At 39.0% G+C, this 27,715-nt stretch overlaps 2 protein-coding genes across 2 annotated transcripts; both read left to right on the forward strand.

Annotated features, from left to right (window-relative positions):
* The first annotated feature begins 701 nt into the window (after positions 1–701).
* On the forward strand, positions 702–1,451 carry LOC107899999 (myosin heavy chain-like). Its single transcript, XM_016825730.1, has 2 exons — positions 702–786; positions 877–1,451. The coding sequence occupies exons 1-2, from the start codon at positions 702–704 to the stop codon at positions 1,449–1,451; spliced, it is 660 nt and encodes a 219-aa protein (XP_016681219.1).
* Positions 1,452–2,900: 1,449 nt separating this feature from the next.
* Positions 2,901–4,400, forward strand: LOC107899998 (uncharacterized). The gene has a single exon (XM_016825729.1). It carries the CDS (start codon positions 2,901–2,903, stop codon positions 4,398–4,400), a length of 1,500 nt encoding a protein of 499 aa, XP_016681218.1.
* Positions 4,401–27,715: the final 23,315 nt, after the last annotated feature.

The following is a 27,715-nucleotide window of genomic DNA, read 5'->3' on the forward strand; positions in this document are numbered from 1 at the left end:
GCGACTCCAACTTTATTTTTAAAGTCGACAATTGAAATTTTTGTTTTTCAAAAAAACGGTTTCGACAGCTTGGCAACTCCGCTGGGGACTTTGAGAGTCGAGCCATAAACTGATTGTATTTGTCTTTGTGTCGAAAACCAAAGGTTTTTAGAAACTTTGCATTTGCATTTTGCATTGTACCCTTTAAGTGGGAGCAAAAAACTAGTCCTTCGTGAGGTTTTCACCTCCGTGCAGGGTAGTGGACCGCTTCAGGGATACATCCGTACTTATGTCTTCGTGAGATTTTCATCTCCGTGCAGCCATAGGGAAATGTATCCCCCTAAACTGAACTCGATCCATATGAGCCTATAATGGGTGAGGATCAAGGAATCTGCTGGTTCGGGTACCCTTACTCTAGAAACTAAACCTCATATAGTGAGCTTTAGGATGGTGTTTTAGAAGAAAGATGGATTGTAATTCTTCAGAATCTTCAAAAGGAGAACATCGAGTGAAGAGCTCCTTGGATGCTACCAGATGAGATCTTGTATAGGTGTGGAGATTTCGATTAGGTCCCTCTACTTGGGATTTGGGGAGCTATCAGCTATGCACCGTTACTGGTATTGAGACAGTATAGATCAAGGGAATTCGTACCTACAACCCAAGGATTAGCTCAAAGTGAATTCTCGTATAAGTATGATGGTTACAAGAAGAAGGTTCAAGAAATGACAAATGCTTGGAGGCAGACTCGACGAATGAAGAGATTGGCAGTAGGTCCATCGACGACTCCTGAATATATCAAGTGGCTAGGTAGGAGGGTCAATGATAATATACCTGCACCAAGTCAATGAAACAATCAATTAGTAGAAAAGCATGTACATGTGGTCCCTTCTGAGCTAGAAATTATAAACCAGGATTTTGAAAGAAGAAACTCAGAGCTTGAAAGGAAGATAGAGCAAATAGAAGAGGAGAAGATGAATTTAAAGTTGGACATAGATGTTCAGAAGTTGGAAACCGAAGGCCTGAGAAAAGAAAAGTGCAAAGCCGATAAAGATTTGAATAGCTTGAAGACAGATTATAAGAGGCTACGTATGTCAGTGAGAACTGCTGGGTTGGGAAAAACCTCAGAGCAGTGGCGTCAAGAAGTTCAAGAAGAAATGGTCAAGGTTGATAAGTGGGAAAAAAGATTTCAGGAGGCTCAAAAGCAAAATAAGTCCTTTGAGAGGAGTTTGTCAGAAAGCCAGAATGAAAAGAATGAATTAAAAGCTAGGGTGGCCGAACTGGAGGAAACTATTCATCAATATCGAAATCGCAATGTTGTGATGGAGTTGCAAGCAAGCTTGAGCAGGATCGAGCAGATGAAGAGATCAGTAGAAGAGTTAGAGATGGCATTACAGAATTATGAAGCCAGGATTGAACATCTGGAAGCAAATGAAGATCATCAAAGTGAACAGCTTCACTATCTCCAGGATTAAGTTGCAAGAAGAGATCACATTATGGGAGAAGCTGTGGTACAGATTCAAGGGGTAGCGGAGCACCTGCAGACTTTAGCAATACAAGCTGAAATACTAAGTGTGAAGTACGAATCAGAATCAGATCAGGGGTAGAATTTGGCATCATTACTTAGGGAGATTAAAGTTCTAAGTGTTAGGGCAAAGCCCTATTTATAGCCATTGCATACAAAGAAATTTTTTCTCTAGTAAAGTTTTCTGAATGGAATTGAATTATAATTAACGCCTTTTTTGCATTCATCTCATGCATCGCATCATATGCATTAGCACCGCATTATATGCAATAAAGATCTTTATTTAATCCTAATAAGTCAAAATCACTGCTCAGTTAACCTGTAAACCAACCAACCAACCCAACACCGATACGGCACTCGAGCAAAGACAAAAGATATGGATCAGAGATTGGAAAAACTCGAACAGTGTCAGAAGGAGATGCAAGACCGACTTCAACTACAGGTGCAGGAGCGGTTAGATAAGATGAAACAAGAGATATCTGAGAAGATGCGAGAATCCCAAGAAGATATAGTGGCAAAGTTAACCCAACTGATAACTAGGGGAACTGATAAAGGAAAGGGCCCCATGGCAAATGTCGATGAGGGAAATGATGATGAACCTCTCTATCTTCCAGGTTTCACCCCTCCACATATGCGAACTCGAGCTGAATACCCGCGTAAATCTACTATCACCATTATGACGCAGCAGTTTTGGGCTGGTGTTTCGAGCTTTCAAGCTGGACCGGGATCTAACCCCGAAAATAATCCTATTAACTCTGTCATTCCTGACTTTGATGAAGTGGTTGAGAAGGAAAGAGTGAAGGAGGAGTTACCAAAACAGTTAGAGGAAATATGCAAGTGGCTCGAGGAGAAGTTCAAGGCAATGGAGGTTGCTGAAAGTTATCGAGGCACTAATGCCAAAGAGCTGAGCTTAGTTCTGGACTTGGTGCTCCCTCATAAGTTTAAGATGCCGGAGTTTGAAAAGTACAACGGGACAAGTTGCCTAGAGGCTCATATCACTATGTTCTGCAGATGAATGGCGGGATATGTTAACAACGACCAACTCTTGATACATTGTTTCCAAGACAGCCTTGCAGGGGCAGCATCCAAATGGTACAATCAGTTGAGTCGTGCCACGATTGGTTCATGGAGGGACTTGGCACAATCGTTCATGAAACAATATAGTCATATGACAGACATGGCTCCTGATAGAATCACCCGTCAAAACATGGAGAAGAAGCCGAGTGAAAGCTTCAGGCAGTACGCACAGAGATGGAGGGAGGTCGCGGTCCAAGTTCAGCCACCGTTCCTGGAAAAGGAAATGACCATGTTGTTCATTAACACCCTGAAGGCATCGTTCATTACACATATGTTAGGAAGTGCCACAAAAAGCATTCCTGACATAGTCATGAATGGTGAGATGATTGAGAATGCCATCAGGAGTGGGAAGAACGATGCGGGAGAGAGTAACAGAAGATCGACCTTGAAGAGGAAGGAAAATGAGGTGAACAACGCGAGCATATACAGCAAGGGTTACTCGAAGTCAGTAACAGTGAGTCAGCCAGGAAAGGTGGCTGCCAATCAGCAAAGCTCGTCGAGACAAGAGGTCGGTACAAGGCGAAATAGTGAGAGGCCCCAATTCACTCTAATTCCTATGTCGTATAGGGAACTATACCGAAATTTATTTGACGCACACGTAGTTTCCCCTTTCTATCTGAAGCCCTTGCAACCCCCGTATCCTAAATGGTATGATGCGAATGCACAGTGCGACTATCATGCGGGAACAACAGGGCATTCCATAGAAAACTGTACGGCCTTTAAGAAGTTGGTAGAAAGGCTCATTGGTATGGGTGTCGTTAAATTTGATGACTCGACCAAGGCAGAAAACCCGTTACCAAACCACACTGATGATGGGGTAAATATGATGGGTGAAGACAGAAGAATCAAGGCAGACATTGCGAATGTGAAAACTCCTTTGAGATGGGTCTGGAAGGAGATGGTGAAAAAGGGACTAATCGTCTCAGAAGGAAGTTGTGAAAAGAGGGGGAACTACTATGAGTTCCACCATGAAATGGGGAATGAAATCCAAGAGTGTACGGAGTTCAGAGCCATGATACAAGGTATGATGGTTAATAGGGAGATGGAATTCTGTGAAGGAGTTCAAGAGGAGAATCATGTATGCGCGTCAGAGTTGGCATTGGGAGTTCCGAAGGCTAACCATCCTGTGGTCATTATTTCACGACCTCAGAACAGTGAGGTTGGGGCACGTATAACACCAAAAGTAATCATTCAAAAACCGGCTGTATTTGCATATAAGGATAACATGAGAGTTCCTTGGAATTATGATTATAATGTGACAATCTCGGGGAAGGAGGATATAATCAGTAAAGAGGATCAGGATGAAGGAAGGCACTACGAACAGATGGAAGCTCGAGAAGGGCCAATAAGAGAAGAAGCTTCGGTTGGAAAGAGGAAGAATGCAGTCGAACCTGAATTATTGGTCAATGAAGTAATGAAAGAGGAGGAAGCTAGAGAGTTCTTGAAGTTACTAAAGCATAGCGAGTACAGCGTTGTGGAACAACTGCACCAACAACCAGCTCGCATATCTGTGCTAGCTTTACTCTTGAACTCGGAGGGACATCGAAATGCACTACTGAAGGTGCTAAATGAAACTTATGTGGCCGACGATATCTCTGTTAACAAGTTGGATCGACTGGTCGGCAATATAAGTGCTGATAACTTCATCTCCTTTAGCGATGATGAAATACCACCTGGGGGTATGAGATCTACTAGAGCTTTACACATCACTGTAAGGTGTAAAGGGTGCATATTACCAGGAGTTCTGGTAGACAACGGGTCGGCACTGAATGTATTGCCTCTATCCACGCTCAACAGGCCATCTGTGGTAGTTCACATATGAAGTCGTGCCAGAATGTGGTGAGAGCATTTGATGGTACCGAGAGGAAAGTCATGGGAAGAATTGACATACCCTTGTTAATTGGCCCAACTATCTATGAGGTAGACTTCTTGGTTATGGACATCAAGCCTTCTTACAGTTGCCTATTAGGAAGGCCATGGATTCATTCAGCAGGAGCGGTACCGTCATCGTTACATCAAAAATTGAAGTTTATGTCAGAAGGTTAGCTAGTGACGATAAATACTGAAGAAGATATCATTGCATCTGTGACCAACGATGCGCCTTATTTGGAAACAAGTGATGATGCAATCGAGTGCTCTTTCCGTTCCTTGGAGTTCGTAAATGCAGCATTCATCCTTGAAGGAAACAAGATCCTGATGCCGAGAATATCAAAGACCACAAAGATGGGTCTGCAATTGACAGTTGGAAAGGGAGCTTTGCCGAGAAAAGAATTGGGAAAATATCTTCAGGGCCGAGTTGAGGCTCCAGTGTTGAAAGATAAGCAGAACCGTTTTGGCTTAGGATACAAGCCAGATGCTTGGCAGAAGAGGATAGAGCAAGAAAAGAAGCGAGAGAGAAAAAGGGCTCGTTTGACAGGTGATGAAGTCAAATGGGAGCCCATGACCTTTCCTCACCTATCCAAGACTTTTGTATCGGAAGGATTCATCTATCAAGAAATGCTAGGAGTCGGAAGTATTAACACGGAGTTAGAAAGTATTTATGCCGCGTAGGAAGAAGCGACGAGAGGAGGAACATTGCAGGATGTTCAACCTTACGAACCAGGAAGTGTGCTAAACAACTGGACTGCAGAAGAAATACCTGTAGTTTTTAGGATTTGCTCAGAGTAATGTCCAGAAGACCCTTATTACTTTTAGCCTAGATGTGATAAAGATTCCTTTGTGAAATAGGCTCATGTCAAAAAAATCGTTATTTTAATAAAGTTCATTTTTGCAGTCATTTTTGGAGCAAATCTTTCTTTCCATAAGAGCAGTTATTTTGAATTTCTCTCAAACTACACTTGCATTTTATTCATGACCATATTGCACCAAACAAATTCCTGAATCCATATTGTTTTTCATAACAGGTTCTACGATATCAATGATACGAATGTCACTCTTACAAATTTAGAGTCTCCTTTTGAACGAAACATGTGTTTAGAAGGATCGCATGATTTTGAAGATGACGAAGACTGTGGTTTGTCTCCTAACTTGTTGAAGATGGTAGAAAGGGTCGAGAAGCAAATCCTACCTCACAGGGAATCAATAGAAATTGTGAGCTTGGAGGAAGGAAATGAGGTGAAGGTCGGATCGGATATCTCTGCAAAGACAAGACAAGACCTCTGAGAGTTACTCCGAGAGTTCAAGGACGTGTTTGCATGGTCGTACCAAGATATGTCAGGGTTGAGTACCGATATTGTAGTCCATCACCTTCCTATAAGAGAAGATTGTAAGCCAGTGCAGCAAAAGCTTAGAAGGATGAGGCCTGACATCGTGTTGAAGATAAAAGAGGAGGTCCAGAAGCAGTTTGATGCCGGATTTCTGCAAGAAGTCAAGTATTCTGAGTGGGTGGCCAACATCTTACCAGTTCCAAAGAAAGATGGGAAAGTACGAATATGCGTGGATTACAGGGATTTGAACAAGGCTAGTCCAAAAGACAATTTCCCATTACCCCACATCGACACATTGATAGACAATACGATAGGCTTTTCATTATTTTCCTTCATGGATGGTTTTTCTGGGTATAATCAGATAAAGATGCATCCTGAGGACATGAGAAAGACTATGTTCATTACGTTATGGGGGACGTTTTGTTATAAAGTAATGCCGTTTGGCTTAAAGAACGCAGGAGCAACATACCAAAGAGCTATGGTAGCCTTGTTCCATGATATGATGCATAGGGAAATCGAGGTTTACGTTGATGTTATGATCGCAAAATCTAGAACGGAGGAGGAACATGTGCAGGTCTTGAGAAAGTTATTCTTAAGATTGAGAAAGTTCCAGCTCAAGCTTAATCCAGCGAAGTGCACTTTTGGGGCCAGGTCAGGAAAATTGCTATGCTTCATAGTCAATGAAAAGGGAATCGAGATTGACCCAGACAAAGTCAAGGCAATACGAGACTTACCTCCACCTCGCACTCAGAAAGAATTTTGAGGTTTTCTCGGAAGACTGAATTACATCGCTAGGTTCATTTCACAACTAACTGAGAAATGTGACCCTATATTTCGTCTTCTGAAGAAACATAATCCTGGTACTTGGGATGAAGAATGCGAAGAAGCTTTTAACAAGGTGAATCAGTATTTGTCTAATACTCCAGTGCTGTCACCACCTAGCCCGGATAGGCCGCTGATATTATATCTGACAGTATTTGATAATTCCATGGGGTGTGTGCTAGGCCAACATGATGAAACGGGGAGAAAAGAAAGGGCGATATATTATCTCAGCAAGAAATTCACTGACTGTGAAATGAGATATTCGCTTATTGAGAAGTTATGTTGTGCCTTGATTTGGACAACCCGAAGATTAAGGCAGTACATGTTATACCATACGACTTGGCTAATTTCAAAGTTAGACCCGTTAAAGTATATGATGGAGTCAACTGCTTTGAATGGGAGAATGGCCTGGTGACAGATTTTACTGTCCGAATTCGATATAGTCTATGTGAGTCAAAAAGCTGTAAAAGGGAGCGCAATAGCTGACTTTCTGGCTAGCAGGGCTTTGGAAGATTACGAACTGTTAGGTTTTGATTTTCCGAATGAGGACTTGTTGTATGTAGCCGCTATTGAAGAAAATCCCCAAGAAGGTCACAATTGGAAGCTAAACTTTGATGGAGCCTCGAATGCTGTGGGCAATAGAATTGGGGCAGTCCTAGTGTCCTCGAATGGTGATCATTATCCTTTCACTTGCAAATTGGATTTTGATTGTACAAACAACGTGGCAGAATATGAAGCATGCATCATGGGTATTCGTGCAGCTATAGAGTGAAGAATCAAAGTGTTAGAGGTCTATGGAGATTCAGCATTAGTGATATATCAACTCAGAGGTGAATGGGAAACGAGAGATCCCAAATTAATTAGTTATCGAAAGTTGGTCCTCGAATTGATTAAGGAGTTTGAGGACATCACTTTTTGCTATTTCCCACGAGATGAGAACTAGATGGCTGATGCACTAGCTACTTTAGCCTCCATGATCAAGGTGAACAGGCATGATGATATGAAGCCTATCCAAATGAGTATCTATGAAGACCCGGCTCATTGTTACAATATTGAAGAAGGAGAAATCGATGATAGTCATTGGTATCAAGATATACTACGATATGTAAAAAATTGTGAGTATCCTGGCCAGGCAACGGAGAATGAAAAGAGAACTCTGAGAAGACTAGCCATTGATTACGTTTTAGATGGGGAGATCTTATACAGGAGGGGAAAAAATCAAGTACTATTAAGATGTGTGGACGCCGTGGAAGCAAAGAAAATCCTGGAGGAAGTCCATGAGGGCATCTGTGGAATGCATGCCAGTGGGTTCACAATGGCTAGACAGATTATGAGATTCGAGTATTACTGGTCTACCATGGAAGGGGATTGCATCAATTACTCCAAAAAGTGCCATAAATGTCAAATCTATGGTGATAAAATGCATGCACCTTATTCGCCTCTTCATGTCATGACTTCTCCATGGCCTTTCTTCATGTGGGGTATGGATGTCATCGGCCAATATCGCCGAAGGCTTCAAATGGGCATCGTTTCATATTTGTGGTTATTGACTACTTCACAAAATGGGTAGAAGCTACTTCGTATGCCACCGTTACAAAGTCATCAGTCAGTAAGTTCTTGAAAAGGGAATCATATGTCGGTATGGAATGCCTGAAAGAATCATATCCGATAATGCGTTGAACTTGAACAACAGCTCAATAGCAGAAGTCTGCAGTCAATTCAAGATCAGACATCATAATTCATCGCCGTATCGCCTAAAAATGAATGGTGCAGTAGAAGCGGCTAATAAAAATATAAAAAAGATTGTGGGGAAGATGACTGAGACTTACAGGGACTGGCATGAGAAATTACCATTTGCCCTTCTTGCTTATCGAACGTCAATCAGGACCTCCGCCGGGGCAACGCCTTTCTCCTTAGTTTATGACATGGAGGCAGTCTTGCCCATCGAAGTTGAAATCCCTTCTCTCCGGGTTTTGACTGAGCTACAATTGGATGAAGCAGAATGGGTTCAATCTCGATACAATCAGTTGAACTTGATAGAGGGAAAAAGGCTAAAGGCTATTTAGCATGTTCAAATGTACTAGAAAAGAATGATGTGAGCCTACAACAAAAAGGTCCAACCCAGAGAATTTCACGAGTGGGACCTGGTATTGAGAAAAATTCTTCCTCTACAAAAAGATTTTAGGGGGAAATGAATGCCGAATTGGGAAGGTCCTTATGTTGTAAAAAAGGCCTTTTCTAGAGGAGCCCTGATCCTGGCTGAAATGGATGGAAGAGACTTGTCCAATCCAATGAATTCAGATTCGGTCAAGAGATACTTTACTTGAAGAGAGGAAGGAACAAAGGTGAAAACCCGCAAAGGGCGCTTTGATTCCAAAAGAAAAATGGAGAGGCTAAGGTGAAAACCCGCAAATGACACCTTAAGACTAAATGAGATTTGAGTTGAAAACCTGACAAGGGCGGCTCAAAGTTTGATTGAAGCACGTGGTGATCTTGTTGTACCTAAATCGGCAGAAAGGAATAGACGACATCTTGGGGCATCAACAAAATACTGTGAATCTCCTAAACACGTGTTGAATTCAGAAGGGTCTTCGAAAAGTTGTATAGAGAAATTCAAGCAGAGATATCTGGGGCACCTGCTCATAGTATTTGTATTGAATTCATTGTTTTAGAATATTCCATTCTTTTTCAATATAAATATCCCCAGACAATTCCTCTATTATTCATTGTTATGATCTTTTCGCAGGCATGTTGTATTAGAATGACGATTAATGGACTAGTAAAACTTTTACAAGGGAAGTTTTTCATATTACTCTAGAAATCTTTAAATAGCTCAGGAACCTGAAACAGGACTATTGTTTAGAGCTCACCGGGTTAAAAGGGTGGAGATATCTTAGGAAGAGCCCGGATTAAGAGTTTTCGAGTTTTGTCGAAGTGTTGTCGTCACAAAAGAGGCCTTAAGGAATAATGGGCAATTACAATTTTGACATTAATGAATCATTTCCATGACATAGCATTCAAATGTCATTTATACATGTCTAGTTAGGAGCATTTGATGCATTCTGATCATGACATCCTAATCATTAGGCATAATTAGGCTCATAAAGTGAACCATACAGGTCATGTTCCACCGAGAACAGATCGGTGAAAGTATAAAGCCTTGTCTCCCTGAGCAACAATGGAGCAGGTTGAAAAGATGACAGATCTTGTCTTCATGTATTGGAGTGAAATAGATCGAAAGAAAGCAGATCTTGTCTTCCCATACTGGTGGCGAAGGAGATCGAAGAAAGCGTATCTTGTCTTCATGTACCGGTGTGAAGTAGATCAAATATAACAGATCTTGTCTTCCCATACTGGTGGCAAAGGAGATCGAAGAAAGCGGATCTTGTCTTCATGTACCGGCGTGAAGTAGATCAAATATAACAGATCTTGTCTTCCCATACTGGTGGCGAAGGAGATCGAAAAAAGCGGATCTTGTCTTCATGTACCGGCGTGAAGTAGATCAAATATAACAGATCTTGTCTTCCCATACTGGTGGCGAAGTAGATCGAAGAAAACAAATCTTGTCTTCATGTACTGGCGTGAAGTAGATCAAAGACAACAGATCTTGTTTCCCCATACTGGTGGTGGAGCAGATCAAAGATGACAGATTTTACCTCCCTGAGGTTGCAGCGGAGTATATTGAAGCCAGTAATTCTATCTCCCTGGGCAGCAGTGGAATAGATTGAAGATTACAGATCTTATCTCCCTAAGCAATAGTGGAGCAGATCAAAGATGATGGATTTTACCTCCCTGAGGTTACAATGGAGTATATTGAAGCCAGTATTCCTATCTCCTTGAAGTTATAATGGAGTGGATTAAAATCACAGATCTCATCTCTCTGAAGTTGCAGTAGAGCAGATTGCATCAAGATTTATCTTTTGGTTGTAGCAGAACAAATTGAAGCTATAAGTCTTATCTCCCTGAAGTTGCAGTGGAGCAGATTAAAGATAGCAAATTTTGTTCTTTTGAGAAGCTACAACATATAAATCCTATCTTCCCGACATTCCAGTGGAGTAGATTGGAGCACCAGTTCCTATACCTCTGAAGATGCAGTAGGAAGGAACGATGCTACTTAAAGAAGAGAAGAATTAAAGAAGTTGAGGCTCAATAAGACCGGGTACAATTGGGCCTTGTAGTCTTTGCTATATTCCCGTTACACGACAATGAGCAAAGAGGGGCAGCTGTAATAGGGCCCAATCGACACAGGTCTAAACAAAATTAAAAAACAGTCCAACAATTACAGGCTCAAAACTAACCTAAGCCCAAACAACTAAACCAGGCCCTAAAACACCCAAACCCTAGCCGCATGTCCAGCGCCGCAAGCCCCATCAGCCCCTGCACGTCGTGCCCCACGCCCAATCGCCGCACGTTTCGGCCTCCACGTGCGCCAAACTCTCCACACACCAGCAAACACGGACTCAAGAGAGTCCAAATGAGAGGAAACAGCAAAGGATAGCATTTTTATTTGACTTTTCGTCTATATATAAGATCAATATTTTTGTAAAGAGGGGGAGATTCAAAGGCAAATAGAAAAAAATTTCTTTTCGAAATACAAAGGTTTTTTTCTCTCTGTTTTACCTCATTGAAGATTATCATTCTTTTATTTCACATTTATACATATATATTATTTTTTTATATTTATTTTTTCGCTTAAAATATAAAAAAGGGGAAAAAGGGAAACTTACCTTTCACCAAAGTCGCCGGATCGTTGCCATCTCCGTCGCGGTCGGAGCATTGGCACAAGCGAACGGCGGCGTGAGGACGCTAGGGATTACACCCTAGCAGAGCACCAGAGAAGCTTTTTTTTTTCTTTTTTTTCCTTTTATTTGGTTGTAAATGATTTTGGAAGGAAAAATTTGTTTTAAATAACGTTCAAAACGGCGCCGTTTTACCCAGGCATGACCCGCGCGGTGACCCGACCCGAAGGGGAGGATCCGCGCGTTCTTACTTTTGATGGTCTATTTGCGCATTCGGCCCCTCCAATTTGCGCCGCGTTTTAATTAAACTTATTTTGTTTTTCAAAATTGGGCCGCATATTTGATTTTTGTTTCAATTGGGTCCCTCGCTGTGCAGCGTTTTGGAAGGACGAGATAATTTCCCTTTTGGTCCTCCGCTGTTACGCGCGCATTGCAATTTAATCCTTCATTTCGTTTTAATTGCATTTATTGCTTTTCTTTTTTTTACAATTCATTTTTTATTATTACCATTATTATTATATTATTTATTATCATTATTATTATTTCTATATTCATATGCATAGTTCTTATAATATATATGTTTTTTTATATATAGTATGCATGCATAGTTTCTTTAAATATATATATATAGGCACATTTCTTATAGTATACGTATATTTTATAAATTTTATTCACATGTTTTATTTCTATTTTATTTCTTAATTTCTGTATATATATATACTTTTATATTTTTAGTCTCAAATATTTTTTTTACTTTTGTAAATATATATGCACATTGTTGACACCATTTTTTGGATGAAAACAGGGTCGACTTGGGTTTTGGAAAATGAAAACGAAAATGGGAGTCGCCACCGATCCTTTTTGATGAGGTGTGATCGGATCACCTTTGAAAAGTGGTTGTTTTTAATAAACGATTTGATTTTATTAAAACAACAAGTTTGGTCCACGAAATTCAGAAAAACGGGTTCGGGAGTCGGTTACGCACGAGGAAGGATTAGCACCCTCGATACGCCCAAAATTGGTACCTAGTTGATTACTTAATGTCTTAGTGTCGAAAAATTAAAAACTTTAAAGAGATTTAAAATACGATCCTTAAAAAAACTCGAATAGCATATATTAAAATTCAAAAGGATATTTGGCAATTTGGTTAAACGAGAAATCGAAACCCAGCACCTTAGGGCACGTTCCTCGAATTTCCAAACGCAAAACATTGCCTTATTTTGTAATTTTTGAAAAGAATATTAAGCAATTTGGTTGAACGAGAAAAATCGACACCCAGCACCTTAGGGCATGTTTTCTCAAATTTCCAAAAGCTAAATATTGCCTCATTTAGAAAAATTTTCTTTTTTTGAAATATGGTATTTATGTGCATAATGGAATAATAAATAAAGTAATGTGACTAAAAATAATATGAGCAAAAAATGAACAATAAATAAAAAAGAACAAATCCATCATGTATATACAACAACAAATAAATAAATAAATAAACTAAAACATAAAAAATGGATATATAAATAAATAAATAAATGAACATAAAGTAAAATAAAATAAAATAAAATAAATAAAATAATAATAACAATAAAGGAAAATAGATAAAAATCATAAAATATGAAAATATGTTTGTACATATAAGGGAAATATATATGTATGTATATACATAAGATTATAAAAATGTGAAAAATATATATATGTTGTAAACTTATTAGATATAAAAGTTTATGTAAGTATATATATGTATATTTATGAAAATGAAATATATATATAAACATATATGCAGGTATGTGAAAATACTATATAATAAAAATATATATGTACGGGCATAATACCTATATGTATATTTATATGTGAAATAAAATTAAAACTAAAAATAGTATAAAACTAATTAATATTATCATAATAATAACGAATAAATAAAAGAAAAATAAAACTAATAATAATAATAGTAATAATATGAAATTTATTAAGAAAACAAACAAAATAACAAAAGGACTAAATTAAGCATTAAAATAAGATTCGGGGCTCAAAACGCAAATAAACAAAAGCGGGGGGACTACTCTGAACATTCATCAAACATGGAGGGACTAGTAAAGCAAATTGCCCTTCCATTAAAATGACGTAGTTCAGGTAAGGATTAAATTGAAAACGTAAAATATTTCCGGGTAAAATTCAAAAGATTAAAAGAACCTAATTTTAAAAGCATTAAAAATCGGAAGGGCTAAACGTGCAATTAGCCCTTCCGTCAAAAACACGCGGATCCCCCTGGATCGGGTCGGGTCGGCCAACGGGTCAGGTCAAAACGGCACCGTTTTGGTGCCTGAGTAGGCTGCCCAAAACGACGTCGTTTTGGAAGCCTATTTAAACTAATTTTTTTTTCAAAATTTTCATTCTTCTCTTCTTCTCCAGAAAAAAATCAAAAAATTTCTCTCAAGTCTCTCTCCCTTTTCCAGAAGCCGGTCAGAGGTCCGGCCATCGACCGTCACACCGGCCGCCGGTCGCCGGCGCCTGCGCCGCCGTGCACGGCGGCGGGGAGACCAAAAGTTTCCCCTTTTTCGCCGAATCGCCTCTCCTCGGTGAGTTTCCCTCTCTTTTTTATTATTATTTATATTATATGTATATAAATAGATGAACAAAAAAAAGAAAAAGAAAAATAAAAAATGGTAAAATATGTAAAAACGAAAAGGGTCGGAAATCACCTTTGATTTTTTTGTTTCTTATTTCTGTGAAAAACGTTACAAAAAGAAAAGGAAAATAGAATGAAAAAACCCCCTCTACAATGGTTTTCAATCGGTTTTGTACCGAAAATAATCCCCCCTTTTTGATAATCTGTTTCGGCTTTATATAGCCTTTTTACACGATTTCTTTTCTATTTTTGTTTCTGTTTGCTTCTGTTTTTTTCGTGTTCTTCCTTCTTGCAGGTATTTGACGTTTGATGGAGCAGGTGAGGGGGTTGGTGGTGCGGCGTCAGAGGCGTGCGGCGCGGTGGCAGAGCTAGGAACCCCTAGGTGCGGCGCACCTAGGGTTTGACATTGTTTCTGATTTGTTTTCTCTTTTTGGGCTAGGGTTAGGTTATTGGGCCTGTAGATTGTGGGTTAGTGTTTAAGTGGGTTGGTTTGTAATGGTTTTTGGGTTTTGGGTCATTGTAAGGGTTATTTGGGCCCGGGCAAATTTGGGCCTATACAGCTGCCCCTCTTTGCTCGTTGTTGTGTAACGAGAATAGAGTAAAGACTAAGAAAGACCAAATTTGCCCGGTCTCGCCGAGTCTTGACTTCTCTTGACGTTTTTCTTTTTGAGGTAGCCTCATTCCAGTCCACTATGTCTTGTCGCTTCGATCCACTCCACTGCACTTCGAAAAGATACGACTTGTAGCTTCAATCCATTCTGTTGTAACTTCAGGGGGATGAGATTCATGGTTTTAGTCTACTCTACTGTGACGCCAGGGAGATAAGACTTGTTGTGGTAGATTTAATCCGACCTACTGCAACTTCAAAGGTATAGGATTCATCATTTTAATCCGCTCCACTGCAACTTCAGGGAGATAGGATTTGTGATTCTTCAATCTGCTCCACTGGAACTTCAGGGAGATAAGATTGGATACAATCTGCTCTACTGCAACTTCAGAGAGATAAGACTTGTGGTTTTAATCCACTCTACTGCAACTTCAGGGAGATAGGATTGGCTTCTTCAATCTGTTTAACTGCAATGTCAGGGAAGTGAGATTCACCAATTTGGCTTTAATCTATTCCACTGCATCGCTTAGGGCGTAAGATTCACTGTTGTAGCTTTAATCAAGATTCACCGATGTGGCTTTAATATTTTTAACTGCAATGTCAGAGAAACAAGATTCACCAATTTGGCTTTAATCTATTCCACTGCACCGCTTGGGTCGTAAGATTCGCTGTTGTAGCTTTAATCAAGATTCACCGATGTGGCTTTAATCTTTTTAACTGCAATGTCGGAGAAACAAAATTCACCAATTTGGCTTTAATCTATTCCACTGCATCACTTGGGGCGTAAGATTCGCTGTTGTAGCTTTAATCAAGATTCACCGATGTGGCTTTAATCTTTTCAACTGCAATGTCGGAGAAACAAGATTCACCAATTTGGCTTTAATCTATTCCACTACATCGCTTAGGGCGTAAGATTCGCTGTTGTAGCTTCCATATTTTTAAATGCAATGTCAGGGAAGTAAGATCCGCTGTTGTAGCTTCAATCTATTCCACTGCAACGCTAGGAAAGTAAGATTCGCTGTTGTAGCTTCAATCTTTTTAAATGTAATGTCAGGGAAGGAAGATCCGCTGTTGTAGCTTCAATCTGTTCCACTGCAACGCTAGAAAAGTAAGACCCGCTGTTGTAGCTTCAATCTTCTTAATTGCAATGTCAGGGAAGTAAGATCCGCTGTTGTAGCTTCAATCTGTTCCACTGCAACGCTAGGAAAGTAAGATCCGCTGTTGTAGCTTCAATCTTCTTAATTGCAATGTCAGGGAAGTAAGATCTGCTGTTGTAGCTTCAATCTGTTCCACTGCAACGCTAGGAAAGTAAGATCCGCTATTGTATCTTCAATATTCTTAATTACAATGTCAGGGAAGTAAGATCCGCTGTTGTAGCTTCAATCTGTTCCACTGCAACGCTAGGAAAGTAAGATCCGCTATTGTATCTTCAATATTCTTAATTACAATGTCAGGGAAGTAAGATCCGCTGTTGTAGCTTCAATCTATTCCACTGCAACGCTTGGAAATAAGATTCGCCGTTGTGGCCTCAATCTTTTGATTGCAATGTCAGGGAAGTGAGATCCGCTGTTGTAGCTTCAATCTATTCCACTACAACGCTAGGAAAGTAAGATCCGCTGTTGTAGCTTCAATCTTCTTAATTGCAATGTCAGGGAAGTAAGATTTGCTGTTGTAGCTTCAATCTGTTCCACTGCAACGCTAGGAAAGTAAGATCCGCTATTGTATCTTCAATCTTCTTAATTGCAATGTCAGGGAAGTAAGATCCGCTGTTGTAGCTTCAATCTGTTCCACTGCAACGCTAGAAAAGTAAGATCCGCTATTGTATCTTCAATCTTCTTAATTGCAATGTCAGGGAAGTAAGATCCGCTGTTGTAGCTTCAATCTGTTCCACTGCAACGCTAGGAAAGTAAGATCCACTGTTGTAGCTTCAATCTTCTTAATTGCAATGTCAGGGAAGTAAGATCCGCTGTTGTAGCTTCAATCTGTTCCACTGCAACGCTAGAAAAGTAAGACCCGCTGTTGTAGCTTCAATCTTCTTAATTGCAATGTCAGGGAAGTAAGATCCGCTGTTGTAGCTTCAATCTGTTCCACTGCAACGCTAGGAAAGTAAGATCCGCTGTTGTAGCTTCAATCTTCTTAATTGCAATGTCAGGGAAGTAAGATCTGCTGTTGTAGCTTCAATCTGTTCCACTGCAACGCTAGGAAAGTAAGATCCGCTATTGTATCTTCAATATTCTTAATTACAATGTCAGGGAAGTAAGATCCGCTGTTGTAGCTTCAATCTGTTCCACTGCAACGCTAGGAAAGTAAGATCTGCTGTTGTAGCTTTAATCTTCTTAATTGCAATGTCAGGGAAGTAAGATCTGCTGTTGTAGCTTCAATCTGTTCCACTGCAACGCTAGGAAAGTAAGATCCGCTGTTGTAGCTTCAATCTTCTTAATTACAATGTCAGGGAAGTAAGATCTGCTGTTGTAGCTTCAATCTGTTCCACTGCAACGCTAGGAAAGTAAGATCCGCTATTGTATCTTCAATCTTCTTAATTGCAATGTCAGGGAAGTAAGATCCGCTATTGTAGCTTCAATCTGTTCCACTGCAATGCTAGGAAAGTAAGTTCCGCTGTTGTAGCTTCAATCTTCTTAATTGCAATCTATGGTTTCTTCGATCTGTTTTGCTGTCAACTCAAGAAAGCAAGACCTGCCATCTTCATTGATCTGTTCTTTGGGGAACATGACCTATATTAACCTATTTATGCCTAGTGATCATGATCGAAATGAATCAAAATATCCTGGCTAAATGTGTATGCATTAATGCAAAATGAAAATGATCTTTCAATGTTTGAGTTGTTATTGCCCCTTTTGCTCAATAAGGCCTTATTGCCAACACGTCCGAACGCTATCTTGTCCGGTTGGTAATGTTCATCTCTTACTTGGTCGGATTGCCCCCAGTGTATTCTTCAAAGTTCAACTCGTTGTGATTTTCAAGGTTAAGCCCATCGTAATTTGGGACAATTGAAAACTATCATCCTCCTACTGTAAATTAGGAGTGCAGGATCTGAATTTCTTTGGCTGCTTACACCATTTCTAGGGCGTCGCACCAAAAGTTTATGTATAATTGCAAAATTTCCTTTTCCGAAGAACCTCTTCTTATCATTCGGTAATCATTGAAACCTTGTCACCAACATGACATCTTCTCTTTTGTTCAATCCTTGTTTGGACAACAAAATTTGAAAGGATAGTCCTGATTTAGGCTTTTTCTTCTTAGATATTTCACCCTTTAAACTTGGTGTTTTCTAAACAGTAGTCCTGTTTCAGGTTCCTATATTATTTAGAAACTTCTAGAGTAATATGCAAACTTCCCTTGTGAAAGTAATATTTGTCCATTAATCATTATTCCAAAGCAACATGCTTGCAAAAAGGGTTATAACAATGGATAAGAATAAAGATGATTTTGAGCATAGCTCAAAATGAATAAATTATTAAAAATAGTAAAGAATGATAATAATAAAAAATTTGATTGGGAATGTATATCTTAGAAAAGAAAAAGTATTCCAAGAGCAACAAATTTAATATATAAATAATATGAAGGTTGGGTGCCCCAGATATCGCAGCTTGAATTTCTCTGTACAAACTTTCTGAAGACATGTGTTTAGAAGATCAACAGGACTTTGTCGATGCCCCAAGATGTCGCCTACCCTTTCCTACTAATTCAAGTATGGCAAGATCACCATATGCCCCGATCTGATCAAAATTTGAGCTGCTCTAATCGCCTCATCCCCCAATTTGATCCAAAATTTGAGTCGCTCTGATCACTTAATGTCCCATTATGATCAAAAGTTTGAGCAGCCCTTTTCGGGTTTTCAACTCAAATCCCCTTTGGTCTCAAGGTGCCCTTTACAGGTTTTCACCCTGGCCTCTCCCTTTTTTTTTTTGAACTCATTGGATTAGGCATGTCCTCGTTATCATTTCCGATCAAGATTGACGCTTTTCCAGATAAGGCCTTCCACATAAGGTTCTTCCCATCTTGGCATGAAGTTCTTTTTGTGTGAGAAGGATCTTCTTCGAGACTAGGTCCTCTCATGGAATTCTCTTCTTCTTCTCCTTCTTTTTTTTGAGCTCACATCATTTGCTTTTGGCACATTTGACTATGATGGATAACTTTGAACATTCCTCCTCGATCGGGATTGGGTCCAAAAACTCAGAAAGAATCTCGTCTTCAATAGGCGAACTCGCGATAGGCCCAAGAGAACAGCATTGTCCCAACAGAGGTTTTTTTTTACGAAAGTGCCCTTTGCGGATTTTTACCTTGGTCTTTTCTTCTTCTTTAAACGAAGTGTTTCTTGACTGGATCCGAGTTTATAGGATTATCAATCTCACTCAAGACCAGTGCTCCTCTGAAAATGGTCTTCTTTATAACACAATGACATCCCCGGCTTGACATTCATTTCCTTCTAGAATCCTTTCGTTAAGGAAGAATCTTTTTTAACATCCAGCCCTCTCGTGGAATCTCTGAGACGAGCCTATTTATTATGGGCTCATATTATTTATTTATGGTACATCCGACTCTAATAAATAGCTTTTAATCCCTTTTCCTAGGGCCAACTGATCACATCGCGATTTGATCCCTCTAACAAGCAATGAGGGGATTTTAATAGGTAAAACTACCTCAATCCTGTAAACCAAAAAGAGAGGTGTTGCCCCAGTACAAATGTTCGACAAACGATGAGGGCAAATAGAAATTTCTCATGCCAGTCCTTGTTCACCTCTAGGTAATTTGGTGACAAAACGTGGTGTCTGCTTCTGAATTGATTTCAGACTTCAGTTATCGTGCTATCATTTAAGTTCAATGCATTTTCCAATACCATCCTCTCTGAAAATTTGTATCGGTATAGGATGACCTTGATTCATGAAGTAGCCTTTCAAAAATGAAGCAACGCCCATTAGAAGTCTTCGATAATGGTGCTGTCCATGCCTCATTTTGCTCAAAATTTGAGTTGCCCTTTTTCGGGTTTTCAACTCAGATCCACCTTTGGTCAAAGCGCCTTTTGCGGGTTTTCGCCTTGACCTCTCCTTTTTTCTTTTTTCTTCTCTTTTTTTATTTTATTTTTTTTCTATTTTGACTTTGATTTTTTATTTGATTTTTGATTTTTTGATTTTTTTGATTTTTTTTTGATTTTTTGATTTTTTTGAGTCTAAACTCACGAGATTAGGCAAGTCTTGGTCATGCTTTTCGACCAGAATCAATGTTATTCTAAAGTCTTCCACATAAGATATTCCACTTTTATCTTGTATGTGAAAAACCTTCTTTGGTACTAGATTTCTTTCATAGAGCCCTTTTGGGACGCAACTACGGCGGGAAACTTTGGATCTTTCTCTTTAATCAGGATAAAATCCAACAACATCTTGAAGGGATGGAAACCCAACTTCAAATGGGCAAAGCTATGCTGACTCAACGAGAGAGGCATTGCCCCGGCAAAGAATTGCATCGTTCGCACTGTAAATTTCTGACATCGTGCTGTTGTGCAGGTTTTATTATAAAAATCGAGGCATACCCCGGTATGATTATACAAAGGCATCTTTGAACTCTAGAGGTAACTCAATAAGGTCTTGCTTCATCTCTGTGGTCAGGTCAATTCTAGTCTTCATCAAGCTCACAATTTCTAATGATTCCTTGAGAGGTAGGATCTGTTTATCCTCTTGTTCTACCATCAACAAGTCCGGAGATAGGCTACAATCTGTGTCATCTTCAAAGTCGTGAGATCCCTCTAAACACATGTCTCACTCAAAATGAGATTATGAGTCTGTAGCAGTGTCATTCATGTCATTGATATTCAGGGACCTATTCTAGGTACAAGAGAATATACAAAGAATGTATGAATTTAAGAATAATTATTTGCACAGTATGATTATGAATGAAAGAATGATTTGGATGAAAGAATAAAAGAATAATCATTCAAGAAATGAAAGAATATTGGTTCAAAAGATCGCAAAGATGCATTCCATTGAAATAATAACGTTCAGACATGAGCCTATTTCACAAAAGACTTCTTATTGCCTCTAGGCTAAAAGCAACAAGTGTGTTTTGAATATTACTCTGAGTAAGCTCTAAATACTACAGGGGTTTCTTTAGAACACTCCCAAGTTTATAAGGGTGAACATCTAACAAGATCTCTTTTTGTCTTCATGTATGACATTGATATGAACCCTTTTTTTGACCCCTTCACAGAACTCAATCCTGTTGGACCTTAGCTAACCGCTCATGTATTTGTAGTTGGTCTTGCTTCCCCCTTTGGAGTTGTTCAAGTTCTTCCAATCTTTGGCCCATGTCCTTTTGTCCTGTTCGGGTACCGCAAGAATGTTGGTTTTTCCAGATTAGCTGAAATAATTTTACCTAATTAGGGTCACTTCGTGAAAATCTAATGCATATGATGCAATGTAATGCAAATGCATGAAATGAATGCCTAAAGAGACGTTGATTCTGATTCAATTACATTTAGGAAACTTTTCTAGAAAGCAAATTCCCTTACATAAAACGGATACATGTACGACCTCACCTTCATATTCCAAGAAACAACATCGGTCTTTTTCTTTATCCGCATGTTTGAGGTAATCTCGCCAATAGATGCCATTGCTAGCTCATTTTCTTGATCTTGGTCGCGATCCATCATCTGCCCATCTTCATAAGGCTCATCAACTTGTCGAAGGCTTTTGGACAATTGTCTCGAACCCTTAGGCCACGAAGTAAAGATCACGAACTCCTTCATCGCCCTTCTTGTGTTTCTCAGAATATATTTGGAAAGTCGTATTGTTTTCCACTTTATCAAGGAATCCGTATTCCATGACCAGCTTTCTAATTTAGTAATCGGACTTGAATTAATGTCTCTTTCCTAAGATGCAGATGCGATACAATCATAATCAAAGCACAATAAGAGGGGTTAGTACAAAAATAAACAAGGAGAACAGAAAGTACCTAATCGGGTGACTACTAGGGGTTTGGAGTGGCTCTATCTAGGCTAAGTTCCTAAGTCCACTATATGAGGTTTGGCTCTAAAGATAAGGTACCCGAACCAGCAGATTCCTCGATCTTCACCCATTATAGGCCCATAAAGACCGAGTTCGGTTCAAGGGAATACATTTCCCTATGGCTGCACGGAGATGAAAATCTCACGAAGACATAGGTACGGATGTATCCCGAAAGAGATCCACTATCCTGCACGGAGGTGAAAACCTCACGAAGGAGTAGCTTCTCACTCCCACTTAAAAGGTGTGACCAACGGTCATGCAATGCAATGCATAAAGATATAAAATTTAAAATACAAAACATGATAAAAACTATAACTCAAAACAAATGAAATGCAAAGAGAGGATCGTATATTTAAATCAAATTTTCAACTTTCGACAAAAAGACAAGAAATAATCAACTCGTGGCTTGACTCTCTTATTTAAAGTCCCCAGTGGAGTCGCCAAACTGTTGACACCATTTTTGGATGAAAACGAAAATGGGAGTCGCCACTGATCCTTTTTGATGAGGTGTGATCGGATCACCTTTGAAAAGTGGTTGTTTTTAATAAACGATTTGATTTTATTAAAACAACAAGTTTGGTCCACGAAATTCAGAAAAATGGGTTCGGGAGTCGGTTAAGCACGAGGAAGGATTAGCACCCTCGATACGCCCAAAATTGGTACCTAGTTGATTACTTAATGTCTTAGTGTCGAAAAATTAAAAACTTTAAAGAGATTTAAAATACGATCCTTAAAAAAACTCGAATAGCATATATTAAAATTCAAAAGGATATTTGGCAATTTGGTTAAACGAGAAATCGAAACCCAGCACCTTAGGGCACGTTCCTCGAATTTCCAAACGCAAAACATTGCCTTATTTTGTAATTTTTGAAAAGAATATTAAACAATTTGGTTGAACGAGAAAAATCGACACCCAGCACCTTAGGGCATGTTTTCTCAAATTTCCAAAAGCTAAATATTGCCTCATTTAGAAAAATTTTCTTTTTTTGAAATATGATATTTATGTGCATAATGGAATAATAAATAAAGTAATGTGACTAAAAATAATATGAGCAAAAAATGAACAATAAATAAAAAAGAACAAATCCATCATGTATATACAACAACAAATAAATAAATAAATAAACTAAAACATAAAAAAATGGATATATAAATAAATAAATAAATGAACATAAAGTAAAATAAAATAAAATAAAATAAATAAAATAATAATAACAATAAAGGAAAATAGATAAAAATCATAAAATATGAAAATATGTTTGTACATATAAGGGAAATATATATGTATGTATATGCATAAGATTATAAAAATATGAAAAATATATATATGTTGTAAAATTATTAGATATAAAAGTTTATGTAAGTATATATATGTATATTTATGAAAATGAATATATATATAAACATATATGCAGGTATGTGAAAATACTATATAATAAAAATATATATGTACGGGCATAATACCTGTATGTATATATATATGAAATAAAATTAAAACTAAAAATAGTATAAAACCAATTAATATTATCACAATAATAACGAATAAATAAAAGAAAAATAAAACTAATAATAATAGTAATAATAATAGTAATAATATGAAATTTATTAAGAAAACAAACAAAATAACAAAAGGACTAAATTAAGCATTAAAACAAGATTCGGGGCTCAAAACGCAAATAAACAAAAGCGGGGGGACTACTCTGAACATTCATAAAACATGGAGGGACTAGTAAAGCAAATTGTCCTTCCATTAAAATGACGTAGTTCGGGTAAGGATTAAATTGAAAACGTAAAATATTTCCGGGTAAAATTCAAAAGATTAAAAGAACCTAATTTTAAAAGCATTAAAAATCGGAAGGGCTAAACGTGCAATTAGCCCTTCCGTCAAAAACACGCGGATCCCCCTGGATCGGGTCGGGTCGGCCAACGGGTCAGGTCAAAACGGCGCCGTTTTGGTGCCTGAGCAGGTTGCCCAAAACGACGTCGTTTTGGAAGCCTATTTAAACTAATTTTTTTTCAAAATTTTCATTCTTCTCTTCTTCTCCAGAAAAAACCAAAAAAATTCTCTCAAGTCTCTCTCCCTTTTCCAGAAGCCAGTCAGAGGTCCGGCCATCGACCGTCACACCGGCGCCGGCGCCACCGTGCACGGCGGCGGGGAGACCAAAAGTTTCCCCTTTTTCGCCGAATTGCCTCTCCTCGGTGAGTTTCCCTCTCTTTTTTATTATTATTTATATTATATGTATATAAATAGATGAACAAAAAAAAGAAAAAGTAAAATAAAAAATGGTAAAATATGTAAAAACGAAAAGGGTCAGAAATCACCTTTGATTTTTTTGTTTCTTATTTCTGTGAAAAACGTTACAAAAAGAAAAGGAAAATAGAATGAAAACCCCCCTCTACAATGGTTTTTCAATCGGTTTTGTACCGAAAATAATCCCCCCATTTTTGATAATCTATTTCGGCTTTATATAGCCTTTTTACACGATTTCTTTTCTATTTTTGTTTCTGTTTGCTGCTGTTTCTTTCGTGTTCTTCCTTCTTGCAGGTATTTGACGTTTGATGGAGCAGGTGAGGGGGTTGGTGGTGCGGCGTCAGAGGCGTGCGGCGCGGTGGCAGAGCTAGGAACCCCTAGGTGCGGCGCACCTAGGGTTTGACATTGTTTCTGATTTGTTTTCTCTTTTTGGGCTAGGGTTAGGTTATTGGGCCTGTAGGTTGTGGGTTAGTGTTTAGGTGGGTTGGTTTGTAATGGTTTTTGGGTTTTGGGTCATTGTAAGGGTTATTTGGGCCCGGGCAAATTTGGGCCTGTACACACATGTAATTTATTATTAAAGTATTTGTATCATATTGTACATTAATTTTTTTTAACATACATTTTTTGAAAATATAGTTTGGTTTTAACCATACATCAAAGTTATTTTCTTGATTCAAATGTTTTTTTCTGAATAAAAGCAATATTCGAAGTTTGGGATTTTTAAGGGAAATTGAGCCCTAACGTATTGGGTTCTGATTTTATTTGTTAATCTTAAATAACCAAGGATGTTATTTATTCAAAATGCATAAGTATAAAAATCATTTTTGGGAACTTAACTTGTTGTGTCCTAATGCATTGGGTGTGGCATGTTACTTTCTCAAAATGAAGATTTTCACATAAAATAAAAGTGATATTCAAAGTTCGGGGGTTATGAGGAATTGTACCCTAACGTATTGGGACTCGATTTATTTACATGACTTGAACAATTGATTATCCTTTTTCAAATTGCATCATTTGAGTTCATTTTAAAATCTTTTTAGCCTTTAACACTAAGACATTAAATGATCAATTTGGTACCGATTTTGGGCGTTACGAGGGTGCTAACCTTTCTTCGTGCGTAACTGACTCCCGAACTCGTTTTCTCAAAATTCGTAGACCAAAATAATTTTTAAGGTGAGCCGATCACACCTTAATAAAGGATCGGTGGCGACTCCAACTTTATTTTTAAAGTCGACAACTGAAATTTTTGTTTTTCAAAAAAATGGTTTCGACATTATGTATATAACTAATATTTCTATCAAGTTCATATAGTTTCAATGGACACCATACGAGGATCCGGCAATTCGGGCAGTAATCTCGGAAGAGTTCTTACAAAATCCACAAGCTTGGCACGTGAAAGTCGTGTTGATCAACTATGCAACCGTGGAGCCGCAGTAGACTTGTGGCCTGATCGACTTGTATGGCATGGATTCCTACACCATCCGCACAACTTCGTTTGACTGGCTGTTTCTCGAATATCCATATTGTTACGTATTCTAGTCGAGCAAGGTCGACCCTTTGGTTTGCGACGTAATTCTCTATCCGGTAACAGCTTAAAAGGAGCAAGAGATATGGGCGGCCACTTACGTTCATCTGGGACCAGTGGGAAAACGTGTCTCCAGACGTTGTACATGTTTTCTAATTTGTACATTTCGTCCACATAACTCATCAGATCCAGACAGAGATTCTGACAAGCTGCAATAACATGCGCTTGGATAATGAAGTGCATCAAACATCCCACAGTTATAAGTCCTATTTCGCAAGTGTACACGATATTGCCCGCCAACAACACCTTGGTGCGGTCTGTCAAACTCTGTCACACGAAACCATAAATTGTCTCGATCGTGACACACTATGTGCACGGTGTTTGCCCTCGCCTTGGCCTTGTTAATTTCTTGAACTACCTTACTGCACCATACATGTCCTCCCTGCATCTGGCCTGCATAACTTGCTGCTCGCTTTGGAAATAGAACCACTAAACGAAAATATGTGTCTCGCACAACCGATGTTATCGGTAGATGGTGCGTTCCTTTAAGAACAGAATTTATGCACTCAGCCAGGTTCGACGTCATATAGCCATATCGTAGGCCACCGTCGTATGCTTGTGCCCACTGTTTGAAACGTATGTTACAAAGGTAGTCCACCCATTGTCCGTTAATTGAACGTAAAATTGCCAACATCTCGTGAAAACGATCTTTATTTATTTAATACCTGCCAATATAAGATCATAGCGAATAATTTATACCACTTCTACCAATAAAACTAATTCAAATTGACAAACGAAATAACACAGATATAGACTAAATACCCATGTTGGTCACTTGTCGTCGTTCGCTCTTAGATGGATATTGCCTGTAGTAGTTCGAAGCAACGTGTCTTAGGCAATATCTATGGTGTGTGCGCTGCCATAAGCTTCCCTGTTGATCAAATGCAGCTAGTATACCGGCACCCCGATCTGAAATAACACAGATATCAGGTTGGGGGCACACATGCCTCCTTAACCTAGAGAGAAAGAAATCTCAGTCATCAGACGACTCCCCCGGTGTTATTGCAAATGCAATTGGAAGAATTTTCCCACCGCCATCCTGTGCCACTACAAGCAATAGCTGATGAGTATACCTACCGAACATAAATGTACCGTCAATTTGTACCAACGGCTTGCAGTATGGAAATGCATCTCGGCATTACTTAAAGGTCTAAAACAGACGTTTGAATACTTGGCATCCACGTAGCAATCGGCCGTTGTAGTACGCATGTTCGGTTTCAAGGTCTGTGATGACACTTGGGACGTATCTCTCTAGTACCTAACACCACTGCCATATTTCATTATATGAGGCGTCCCACCCACTATGCATCTTCTCCAACGCCTTCTGCTTAGCTATTCAAGCCTTGCGGTAAGAGGGCATGTACCCCATTTGGCAACTGATATTGGCAATTAACACTGGCACTGAAGTCTTGGGATTTGCTTTTACTGTGGGCAGTATCAAGCTAGCTAACATAACTGAATCCATCTTGGGATGATCTTGTGAAACACTTATAAAACGAGTACATTAAATAATGCAACATTGCATAATAAAAGTATTATTTAGAAACCGTCAATACTATACCTGCAGCACATGTATGTGGACCTTTGTACTTTTTAATCTCTCACAACCCTGTCCTTTCCCTTAACGAGGTGTAGATTTTTCATGAACATGTACCGTCTTGGACCGCACATTTCGCCTCAAACTTATCATATTTGGATTTAACGACGTGGTAGTTAACGCCATTTTTGATGCTATGTTATTTCAAAGCACCAATAAAACTATCCTTGTTGGTAAACTGATTACCAACTTCAAATTCACCGGAATCTACCCCCGAACTTGTACGATCACGCAACCGATGTGGTAGATCTAGAAACTCTAACGCATTATCTGCAGACAGATCGACATTATGCATGTGGGTTGGAGTTGAGTATGCTCTGAATCATGGATTTTCTTCTTCATCTGAACTCCTTTCAGCATCTTCAAGTTCTGTTGGAATAGGCTCCGGTTCAGAAAATAAGCCAACTTCTGCACCATTCGGCCCGGGCTCTCGAGGTGGATCCACATCGGAGTCATCTTCTAACCCACAATCATCTGCAGCGTACGAGGTCCTCTCACCGGTTGACGTCGTAGGGAGTACGCCATCCCTTCTTCTGGGTATTTGAAAACGTCCCCAATTAGATGTAGATTGCCACCCACTAGAACTTGTAAATTGTAAATTTACAAGTACATCAGTTGGCGATGTAAATTGTACATATAACTAAATATAAGGTGCTCCACTAGCAAGATGAGTCTACACCATTGCCTCCAA

Source organism: Gossypium hirsutum, chromosome D06 (genome assembly GCF_007990345.1).
Source record: "Gossypium hirsutum isolate 1008001.06 chromosome D06, Gossypium_hirsutum_v2.1, whole genome shotgun sequence".
NCBI classification, from domain to species: Eukaryota; Viridiplantae; Streptophyta; class Magnoliopsida; order Malvales; family Malvaceae; genus Gossypium; species Gossypium hirsutum.